Genomic DNA, 12315 nt, shown 5'->3' with positions numbered 1-12315 from the left:
AGCAAAAAAGAATCAAAACAAAGCCTGGGGAACTTTCCGAAGATACCCCACACACGACAGGTTCATAGATTTTAAAAAGGCGAGAGCAAAAGCACGACATATCCGTCGCAATGCTGAAAAAACTTTGTGGAAAAACTGCGTATCGTCAATAAATAGTTCAGTTGCATCAAAACAAATGTGGGACCAAGTCCGCAAACTTAATGGCGGCTTTTCTCCCTTCACAATTCCTTTCCTAACATCTCCGGATAGACAAACAAGCATTAGCGAACAGGCCGACAAACTAGGAGAACACTTTGCCACAGTTTCGAGCTCCTCACACTACACACACTCATTTTTAAAATACAAGAACACAACTGAAAAACAATGACTGCCGACCAGTGGCAGTGCAAATGAACATTACAATAAATTAATTACTGACAAATAGACGGCACCAGGCCCAGATGAAATCCATTATGAAATGCTTGCACACCTCTCCGAAGATGCTGTAGAAGCTCTTCTGAAATTCTTCAATAAAATATGGCAGTCTGGAAAAATGCCAGAGGCGTGGAAAAACGCCGTGGTTGTGCCATTCCTGAAATCTGGAAAACTGTCAACTTCGGCTGGTAGTTACAGGCCAATAGCACTTACGAGTTGTCTTGCTAAAAGCTTTGAAAGTGTGCTAAACATTAGGTTAAGGCTCATCCTAGAATCGCGAAAACTTCTTGATATTCATGATGTGGATTTAAACAAGCACGCTGTACAAACGATCATCTCGTCCATCTTGAAAACACAGTCCGTGAAGCATTCATACACAAACAGCATTGTCTGGCAATATTTTTTTACTTGGAAAAAGCTTACGATACCACCTGGAGGTTTGGGATTCTTCGTGACCTCGCGGATCTAGGTACCCGTGGCAGGATGCTAAACTGTCTAAAAGACTTCCTCTCTGACCGTTCCTTTCGTGTACGTCTAGGTTGCACGCTTTCGAAAAAATTCATCCATGAGAATGGCGTACCGCAGGGCTGTATTCTATGTACCACGCTCTTTATTGTAAAAATGAACTCAATATCGCGAATAATTCCAAAGTCCATCATGTATTCCGTATATGTTGACGACCTTCAAGTTTCATGCACATCATCCAGTTTATCAACATACGAAAGACAGACACAGCTTACACTGAACAAACTAGCGACTTGGGCACAAAAAACAGTTGCCGTCCTTTTCTCACTGAAAAGAGGCGTGCAGATTGATCCCACCCTGCACTTGAATGAAGCTGTTCTACAAGTAGAAAAAGAGCATAAATTCCTAGGCATAACTTTTGACAGAAAGCTCACATTCCTACCTCACATAAACACCCTCAAAAAGAAAACTTCCCGATCGCTAAATATACTGAAGATACTCTCACGGAAACATTGGGGGTCCGATAGGTTATGCCTTTTACAGATCTACCGCTCCGTAGTACGGTCCACTTTGGACTATGGATGCATTGTGTATGGGTCTGCAAGACCATCATACCTCAAAAAACTGGATCCTATACAAAACCTGGGTCTCCGTTTATCAACTGGTGCATACAGAACATCCCCAATAAACAGTCTATATTGCCACGCTGCTGACTTTCTGCCGGCGCCACCTGGAGGTCGAACTGTGTTCCCGAGCGCGTGGCCGAACGTCTTCTTTGTCCAGAACGAGCGCGGCGGTGTTGGCAAACCTCGCCCGAGTGAACAGTTTGGTTCTCTGTATTTTTCGCCGGTGACATTTTTGGTGGAGGTGCTGGGTATTATCCCATGTACGCTGACCGGGACGATAGCCCTGACGCTTCTCCCCGACGAGCAGACGCCACACCTGTCCACAAAGCTAGCCGTCGCCTGCGAGGCCTGCAACCCGAATTTGAGCCACTCACGATTCCTGCTCGGGCCATGACTTCCGCCACTGGCAGCCAGACAGGTCAGTCCTTCGGCAGTGCCCCGCCGTTCGTCTTTCTTGCACCTCGGTCGCCACCATCCTTCCACGGCGACCGGTTCGAGGATGTAGAAGATTGGTTGGCCGGTTTTGACCGTGTGGCCGCGTTCAACCAATGGGACGACGAGCGAAAGCTGCTGAACGTGTACTTCGCACTGCAAGACTCGGCGAAAACGTGGTTCGAGAACCACGAGGCGTCCTTCTCTAACTGGGCAGCTTTTCGCCGCGAGGTGCTCGCCACGTTCAGTTCGAGCGAGCGAAAGGAGAATGCCGAACTTGCCCTTCGCTCCAGGTCACAGCAGTCCAACGAGAGCGTGGCCATGTTTATTGAGGACATGACCCGCCTCTTCAATCGGGCCGACCCAGCCATGCCCGAAGCTACAAAGGTGAGGCACCTTATGCGTGGGGTAAAGGAGCAGCTGTTCGCTGGCCTCATGCGCGACCCTCCCAGAACTGTCGCCGCCTTTGCCAAGGAAGCGACGACCATAGAACGTTCCTTGCAGGAACGGAGTGCCCAATACGGCCGTCAGGCAAATGTAGCGGCCGCTCAGTACTGCACGTCCTTGCCAGGCCCCGGGGATGAGGCGCTGCGAGCGCTTGTGCGGAGCATTGTCCGCGAAGAACTGCGACACCTCCACTTGAGTGCTCCGTCAGAAAGCGTACCTTCGACAGGCGATGTTCTCCGTGACGAAATCCGGCGAGCGGTGCAGCCACCCCCAGCACCCCTTTCGGAGCCGCACGTAATGTCCTACAGCGATGCCCTGCGCCGACCTGCCCCGGCGCCGCAAGCGTTTCGCCCCGTTGCCGAACCACCACCACCCCATCGATACGTGCGTCCCATCGAGCAGCAGCAGGACCCGTGCCCTCCATTCCGCAAAGCGTACGTGTGGCGAACGTCCAACGATCGTCCGCTCTGCTACCACTGCGGGGAGCCCGGCCATGTTCTGCGGAATTGCCCGTACCGGCGGATGGGTCTGAGAGGATTCCCACCGGACGCGCCTCGACCGCGCTATGGTGAAAGACCGCGGGACATAGAGGAGTACCTGAACTCTCAAGTGCGGCCCCCGACCTCACAGCGGCGACAGTCGCGATCGCCATCCCCGAGGCGCTTTGCTACGCCCAGTCGGCCCTCAACCTCCGGTCAGTTCGGAGGCACGTCCCCTCGGCGGGAAAACTGAAGACGGCGTCCTCCGGGGGTAGGGCCGCCGCCGCTGCACGAAGTCAACAGCCTCCACCCGACGATTGGACACGACGGCCCGAGCGTCAACGACCCGATCCGACGACCCCACCGACGTGCTGCGAACGATTAGTTTCCGCTGAAATTTTAGTAACCGTCGACAGTTATGAACAGTTATGGCTAGCAGGGAGCTAGCCATGACACTCCGTAAGGTTCTGACGCCTTGGTGTGGACCCGTGATCCGCACTGCCGGTGGCCATGTCGTGACACCAATCGGCGTTTGCACTTGCCGCATCCAAATCCGTGGTCTTACTTTCACCGGCTCCTTTGCCGTGTTAGCTGACTGTTCAAAGGACCTCATACTGGGCATGGATTTCCTTCACGAGTATGGTGCGATCATAAACCTTCAGGAACTCATGGCGCTCTTGGCATTGCTGAAGCGAACATGTCCCTGCTACTCGCTCGGCAAGTTTGTGTCGCCCGAGGCCTAGTAGACCTTGCCAATGGTCGTACCGAAATCTTAGTCACGAACTTTACTCGTGAACCGCAACATTTGACGAAGTCAGAAGTCGTCGCTCATTTTGACGAGCTTGGAGAGTGTACGAGGCAGTGCTCTTTATCCACCACGTCAGACCTCGGCGACGCGACGGCTACAGCCATTCCGACTGACGTGAACCCGCACCTCTCGGCCAGTCAGAAAAACTGCGTGCAAAGCCTAATCTATTCCTTCCGCGACTGTTTTGCGGAAACTTCCAAGGTCCGACAGACGCCGCTTACCAAGCATCGAATTGTCGTTGCTGACGACCAAAGACCAATTTGCCAGCGTCCTTATCGCGTGTCTTCCAAAGAACGCGATGCCATCCGCCGCCAAGTTACACAGATGCTCCAGGACGACGTCATCCAACCTTCCACGAGCCCCTGGGCATCGCCTGTTGTTCTCGTCACGAAGAAAGATGGCACCCTCAGGTTCTGCGTCGATTACAGGAGCCTGAATACCGTCACGAAAAAAGATGTGTACCCTCTGCCCCGCATTGATGATTCCCTAGACCGCCTGCGCCATGCCACCTTCTTTTCATCCCTCGACCTCCGCAGTGGGTATTGGCAAATAGAGGTCGACGAACGCGACCGAGAGAAGACCGCCTTTATTACGCCAGACGGTTTATACGAGTTTAAGGTACTCCCTTTTGGCTTGTGCTCGGCCCCTGCCACGTTCCAACGAATGATGGACACCGTGCTGTCCGGTCTGAAGTGGCAGACATGCCTCGTATATCTTGACGATGTCGTGATCTTCTCTGACACGTTTGATGAGCACCTGAAACGCTTGCGTGCTGTTTTCGAGGCCATACGTTCCGCTGGTCTCTCTCTCAAGCCAGAGAAATGTCACTTCGCATTTCAAGAGCTGAAGTTTCTTGGTCACATTGTCAGCGCACGAGGTGTTAGTCCAGATCCCGAAAAGACGGCCGCCGTAGCTGCCTTCCCTAAGCCAACAGACAAACGGAGCCTGCGTCGTTTCTTGGGCCTCTGCGCGTACTATCGCCGGTTTGTTCCCAATTTCTCCCGGCTAGCAGAGCCTTTGACCCGCCTGACGAAGGATTCTGAATCCTTCATCTGGGGCCAAGACCAGGACAGCGCCTTCACAGAACTCAAGTCCCGTCTGCAGTGTACGCCTGTGCTTGGCCACTTCGACGAAGAGGCCGACACTGAACTGCACACTGATGCTAGTAACGTTGGCCTCGGCGCGGTCCTTGTTCAGCGGCAGGATGGTCTAGAACGCGTGATTGCTTACGCCAGTCGCACTTTGTCCCGTTCAGAAGTCAATTATTCCACAACGGAAAAGGAATGTCTAGCTGTGCTGTGGGCCGTTACGAAATTTCGTCCGTACTTGTATGGCCGCCCGTTTCGGGTCGTGAGCGACCACCATTCACTCTGTTGGTTGGCGAACCTGAAGGATCCCTCGGGGCGGCTTGCTCGATGGAGTCTTCGGTTACAAGAATTTGATGTCACCATCGGGCACAAGTCTGGCCAGAAACACAGCAATGCTGACTGTCTATCCCGCGCCCCAATCCTGTGCCCCACTGACGAGTCCGACGACGATTCCGCTTTTCTTGGTGCTCTCACCACGTCCACCCTTGCCCAACAACAAAGGACCGATTCTGAAAATGTCACCGGCGAAAAATACAGAGAACCAAACTGTTCACTCGGGCGAGGTTTGCCAACACCGCCGCGCTCGTTCTGGACAAAGAAGACGTTCGGCCACGCGCTCGGGAACATAGTTCGACCTCCAGGTGGCGCCGGCAGAAAGTCAGCAGCGTGGCAATATGTAGAAACAAATGAACAATCTCTTGCAAACAGAAGAGCAATGCTTACCTGCTCGTATGTACTAAAAATAAGATCCTAACCAAAACACTTTTGTTACCCCATAGTTACCAAGTGCACATCTAGAAGACTGTTCAACAATAAACCACAATCAATCAGACCTTTATTACTACGCTTTGAAGATGCATGTCATGAACTGCATGAAGTTGATACATAACACGTTAAAGAACAAATGGCAGAAAGAGTGGGATAATGAACTCAACAACAAACTACACTTCATAAAGCCCACCTTGGGGGAATGGAAGTCATGCAGACACCAGGAACGTTTCACTGAAGTAATCTTATGTCATCTTCGCATAGGACACACACACCTGACACACAACTACTTACTTACAAAAGAAGACAAACCTGTTTGTGAAAGATGCGGAGGCGAGCTCACACTAAACCATATCTTATTCGCGTGTTCAAACCTAGAAAAACTAAGGAAAAAGTATTTTAGTCAATTTTATGATCAATGCATTCCATTTCACCCAGCACTACTCTTGAACAATAATGCAATTGTTGACATTTCTTATGTTTTTAACTTTTTACGTGAGGTTGGTTGTCTTAATGAACTGTAAATGCCTCACTTTTATGTGATACACCTCAGCCACTTTTTCATTCCTGAGAAGAATGCTGAGGTGTGTATTTCATTGGTTGGGGGCCTCGACATCGTTCCTATGCAAAGGATGGCCGCTGAGGTTACCTGACCTATTTTAAAGCTTTTACCATTGGCCATTTCGAAAAATTCTGCCTTTTACCTTCACTAGATGGTGAGAAATAACATTTTAGGTCCTTTACACCACCGCTTCATTTCTGTCATATACAATCCGGCACAAGACCATTTTCTATACCTTGCATTTGGCGCATGATGGCCTTAGCTGCCTATGTGCCATGAAACCCAACGCAAACACAAATCTTAGCGCACACGTCTGGTTTTTACCTATTCCTGGGTTCCTCTTCACTGCCTTTTGGCTACCTCCGTTCTTTAGGGCATGCTCGATTCTATCCATTTTTAACTTTTTTATGTCGGCTACCTTGCGTTTATTTATTAACTTTATTTATTAACTTAGCTCCACCAGTTCTATTCCGTCAGACCTGTGGAAAGTTAATGGGCAAACCGGGTGATGCATATTAACGACCATCTTAGGTAGAATGGCAAAAGGTAGAAAATAATGATCATAAACATGCCAATTTGGTCATGCAAGTTAACACATGTAAGTGTCAGACACAATTTGACTGTGTGAGGATCCTAGGCTGAAGCAAGGTTCAAAAGGAGCGGATTGTGTTAGAGGCATACTATATAAAGAAAAAATTGGAGAGAACACTTAAGTTTTGCGGTAAGGGTATGACACAATAGTGTAATGGGTTAATTCCCGTATATGCACAAGGTCATTCTCTACTTTACATTCATAGATCCCTGAGAATCCTCCTATGGCTCCTGGCGCAGTGGTGCAGCGGTTAAGCAATGCGCTAGTATACCTTGCGATGGGAGGCGCTCCCAGCAGTGGGCCTTATGTAGCCCCGGTTGCTCTTCCCGAGTGACCAGTTGTTAATTTAACTGCCACGGGGGCAGTTTGCTCATTGTCAGGCGGGCAGGCTGTGATGACATCGCAAGCTCATGTGACCTATGTGGCCCACTTGCCTTCTAGGTTACAGCACCTGCCAGAGTCATGCTCGTGATTTTTCACTTGCAACCTGACAGTGCTGATGCCGGATTTTCTGGATAATGGGGCCTTTAATGCTGTTGCGTTAAAAGGCAAGCGAGTGCGTAAGTGATGCATCGACGAACTTGTATAAGGCTGAGTTCGATCTTCTTAAGTACGATAAGGCAGTGGATAAGTTTCAGTAACTGCCGAGTTCAAAGTCATGAATGTGGGCATGGCTGGATGTTATAAGTACATGTGCTCCTATGGTGTAATAAACAGTTGGAAGCAGGCACCTGTGCTTGTTGTCCTGTCTCTTTGTGTATGTATCAATGTAGCGCCTTGTATCGAAAAATATGTCAGCTAGCATGAATGCCCATGTGGTGAAACTATGGCTTCAGAAGCATGTGCTTCTGTTCTCTCAGCACTATATAAAGTAGTTTTATTCAACATCAAAATGGTGTTGGAGCATGGGCAAAAAGGCTAGAAAAGGCCCGACTTGCATCATGCCCCAGACGTTGTGTGAAAGGTTTACTGAAATCAATGTGCAGCGCATGCTGCAGTGGTAAAGAAAATGTACTGAAAGAAGGTGGCAAACGACAGCAAAACATGCACGAGGAAGTCCAATGTGTGCATTCATAAATAAAACGTAGTAATCAGGCACTGTAACATGTGGAAGTGCATTCAGTAAGTTTAACCTTACATTTGCAAATGCTGGCCAGGTTGGCCCGCCCGAGGGGAGCCGTGGATACTCGTCGAGGCAGCTGACGTCTTCCTTCGCACGGAAGAGCGGAGAAGGTGTCAAATAGGTCCCGTCCCGCGTCGCACCTTTGGGTTGTAGAGTGCACACATCGGGCAGGCCTTCTTTGCTGCGAGATAGCGCAGGCACCCCAACGTGTGAAGCGTGGTCGGACGATGCAGGTGACGAGAGAGGACCTTCGTCAACGCGCCAAAATGGAATATGGTCGGTGGCTGAGGGCAGTTCCTCGAGGTACTGGGGAAGTGCCAAAGTCACAGAATGGGATGCTTGCTGGCAGACGACAGCTCCTCGAGGTACTGGGGAGGTGCAAGCGCCAGGAGCAGACCTTCGACAACATCGCAGAACTACATTTAAACATAATTGAAACATAGTGAGTGGAAACAACAACAAAGTAATCCAGAAAACAGTCCAAAAGAACAAGAAAACCACATCGGCATTTCATTTGTATGCAAATCTTGTCATACAAGCCCCTTCAGTGAAATAAGACTCGGCATCTGCATTGTCATCCTTCGTGAAATCATATGAAAGTGTTTCAAGTCTAAATCCCAAGCCTTGTTTTCCACTACCAGTGCATCATTCGTCCACTACCCATTTTTCTGAGCATTGACTTTGGATGGAAGCGTGTTTTTCCAGATTTAGGCCAGCATTTTGTCTAAACTCTAATACCTAGAAAGCCCATGCTCATACACATAGGGCGCTTTGCAAACCATGCGGATGGGACGTTTTCTGAAGCTTTCCGATATTGTCTTTTATTGTGGTTCCCGAAACAAATGCAGTGCAGGCCATCATTGATGAAAATAGAGAATTATAAAACATATCATTTACGGTCCTTGGAAATGTGGAACAGTGATGCTGCACGACATGGTGAGGTCATTTATGTGAACATGCGAGGGCAAAATTCAGCGGGTAACACCGAGTGACTTCGAATTTCGCACCTCTATCTCACTACAACTCTGCACAATCATAAGGTACAGTCGGTGGTAGGATGGAGCATAGTAGCCCTAGTTTTTTCAGCATTTAACAATAAATCATTTCTTTCTGCCAAAGTGCTAACTAGGCGAATTGTGTTGAGTTTTTCTAGTATTTAGTATTTTCATAGAGAACGTGGCATGTGATCAGAAAAGACAAGCTGTGTCTTGGTGCCCTCAAATGTGCACAGCATTTGCCAGACCCTGTGGAAAACAGGACAGGCGTGTTGGACTGGCAGCTTTCTCCTGCTGGGAAAAGCGTTCTTGAACCCAGCTAGTCAGGAACAAGATACCGTTTAAATGTGTGCAAGCATTGCACTCGTGTACGGGTCGCAACCTGTTTTCCTGAAGGAAATATTTAAAAAACAAACAAAGTAAGATATTTGTAAGGGCTGCACCGAACCTTTCCACAACCCATGCTGGAATAGCCTTTGGAATGCACATGCAGAGCAGCTTCCAGGCACCGCGCATGGATGGCGTGCAAGGCTGAAAATCATGATCATCAGCTTTTTTCCTCCTCCACAAACTCCCACTGTCCATATCGGCGCCAGTATCCCCAGCTCCAGTTTTTTTAGGCTTTTGCTGTCGTGGCTGATAGTGCAGTGGGCAAGCATCTTAATAGCTGCATGACGGGCTTTAAATTGAAAGTCTCAGAGTTTGCTCTCTAACATGGGAAGCATGCGGCGGGCAGGAAATTTGACGTGGAGAGAAGTGCATTCAACAGTGGTGCAGCCAAAAGGAATGCAAGCTGCAAAAAGCACACTTTCTGAGGCAAACAGCGCAGTGCTGCTCATTCCTTGATTGGTGTGTTGTTTGTACTTAGAAAAGAAAAAAATTCATTTTCGCACACACCTTTATGCTTGTGTGGCTGGCTCTCCCTCCCTCATCCCAGGGCCGTATGCAGGCACCAGGAGCTGCTGCAGTACGAGCTGGAGCGCAAGAAGAGCCTCTATGCAGCCAGGGAGTCGCAGCGATCCGAGATGGTGGGTGAGGCCACAAGGAGCTGGCCAGTGGTTGTCGGTGGAATAACTGCCAGGGCTCTTAGCAGCATACTGCTGTTTGAGAGTGGCATGGATTGCTGGTAGCATGTCTGAGGGGTGTGGGTGCAATCTTCCGTGGAGGAACTAGTGGCATTATGCTACATGCATCCGGTAACATGTTCATCTCTCGAGAGGGTGGGAAAAAGCCTTGAGGTTTTTCATTTGCTGGTATTGTGGCACCCTCCCGACTTAGCTGAGTGGCTTTGTATGGCTATCACTGATTGCACTGCTGCCTTTGTTGGTTGTGCAATATAAGAAAGGTCTAATGCATGATCAAGTGTCTGGGTGTCATCCTGAAGATTCCTGTGGATGCACTGCGCTTGTCCTTGTCTTTTACAGTAAGACCTTAATTCAGATTTTCTTGCTATTTTGTGGGTTTTTGTTATAAATTTTTTTTAAATCCAAGAAGAGATGTTTAAATTTTAATGCGAAATGAGGCCAATAAGCAATTTTTATTAATGTGAGCTTCGTTAAAGTGTTTTATCTTTACTTATCAAATTTTATTTCCAAAATTAAGCTTATAATCTAAAAATTTACACAATGCTTGCAAAGATATGCTCGTATCCAAAAAGGAAATATTGAAAAAAAAATATGTAACATAAAAAATATCTGCCTATTCAATAGCAATACTTAAAGTTCTAGCTTGTACAGTTTTCCAGGTACAAAACAATCACTTTAGGCCGTATAGTTGGGCACGCTACTAGGTAAAGCAGTCGGGCAAACCCTTTGCAGCGCAGGCAGCATCAGATTTTGCCCAAATGGGCTGCCACGGTGGCTGAGTAGTTATGGGGCTCGACTGCTGGCCTGAAAGATACGGGTTTGATCTGGGCCACAACGATCACATTCCAATGGAGGCAAAGTGCTAAACGCCCATGTACTGTGCAATGTCAGTGCTCGTTACAGAATCCCAGGTGGTCAAAATTATCCAGAGCTTTCCACTACGGCGTCCCTCATAGCCCGAGTTGCTTTGGGACGTTAAACCTTGTAATCAAGGGTAGAATTCATAGCGCAAAAAAGACAGGGACACAGAAAGACGACACCACAAGCGCTAACTTCCAACAAAGATTTATTTCGTAAAAGAAGGGTGGTTTTTATATACTGACTTATCATACAATTACTATCAAACCACAGCTAGCAACGCATATCAGACAGATATAAGAGCTCCTTTGGCAACAGAGCTACTGAAGGGCTACTCACACAATCATCTTCCAACAAGGAAATCCATTCCGCTTCAATTATCTCTCGTGTTAAGCGGTTTTTGTGCATTTTCAAGACCACACATTTTTTTAGGAGTGGTATACAATGACACACACGGCAATGGGCTGACAAACCTTTCGGCAATGGCCTGACAAACCAACGGCGTTAAGTGACCGAGAGTCAGTAGCGGCTACCCGCTACTGACTCTCGGTCACTTAACGCCGTTGCTGACTCTACGCCAACGCCAACGTGACAATATTTTAATTAGCTTGCGAAAATAAATTCATGCCACTGATGGTGTCACCTCACAGTGGTGGTTTTTAGTAGTGGATATGACATCATCGGGTAGGAGCTTGATAATTGGACAACAAACCCAGCACATTTGCCTTACGTAGGAGCACTGCAAAACAAAACAAGAAACTACCACCAAAAGCTCTGGCTATTGTTTTGCATCGAAGGACTTTGCACATCTTTGTGCACACATATGGCCCAGCACACAGCACTTAACAGTACTCTCTCTGCATCTGAGAACGGCTTGGCGGAATCAATCTGATCGAGCCGTTGCATTCTACAAGCGTTCATTTCGGTCCCAAGGAAGGACACAAAGAAAAAAGCCATTCGTTTCACATTTACCAGTGCACATCATCAGCTTGTGAAGGATCACTGGGCAGCGGCGACAGATGGTGCCACATTCCATCAGCAGCGCGCAGTGGCAGGACACGGTAAGCGGTGGCGGTTGCAGTACGTGCTATGCTAAAAAGTATCTTGCACAGGTCATCACTCCGTCACAATATCTCGCGCTCCAATTTGAATAAGTCAGGGAAGGCCATTGATCAATGCTCCCCTCTGCATCGCTGGGCATCCACATGGTTGTTGTACCCATGGAAACGACGCTGCCAGCCTTGGCAAGAACAAGTTACAGGCTGACATGGTGTGCAAACTTCCACGACATGCTGAGATAGGCTGTTTTGATTGGTCCCCACAAGTGTCGTCATTGGGAGAGCGATATGGGAAGCTGCGCGAAAATCGAGTTGAGGGCAGCATTTTGTTTGCTTGTATTTTGAAATTTCTTCATTGAGTAACTCCTATACCCATGTGCCAATTCCTCTAAATCTTTTTTAGTCAACATCTGTGTAACATAAAGAATTTATCTGAAATATAGCCCTTCAAGCAGTGTTTCGCAGCACCTTTAAGCCCTGTAGTCTTTTGACCACTTGCCTTTATGCTTGGAGTC

At 48.3% G+C, this 12315-nt stretch overlaps 1 protein-coding gene across 3 annotated transcripts in view; it reads left to right on the top strand.

The window, feature by feature from the left end:
- Positions 1-12315, top strand: part of LOC144124470 (sorting nexin-4-like) — a 129664-nt gene that overhangs the window by 88738 nt on the left and 28611 nt on the right. For all 3 annotated transcript variants that reach the window (XR_013313191.1, XM_077657158.1, XM_077657157.1), the window contains exon 8: positions 9737-9827. Coding sequence is in view for 2 of the 3 variants with exons in the window: in XM_077657158.1 (XP_077513284.1) it covers positions 9737-9827 (91 nt within the window). In the remaining variant the exon portion in view is untranslated. The remainder of the gene's footprint in view (positions 1-9736; positions 9828-12315) is intronic.

Source organism: Amblyomma americanum, chromosome 3 (assembly GCF_052857255.1).
Source record: "Amblyomma americanum isolate KBUSLIRL-KWMA chromosome 3, ASM5285725v1, whole genome shotgun sequence".
NCBI classification, from domain to species: Eukaryota; Metazoa; Arthropoda; class Arachnida; order Ixodida; family Ixodidae; genus Amblyomma; species Amblyomma americanum.
This window is presented reverse-complemented; position numbering and strand designations above follow the sequence as displayed.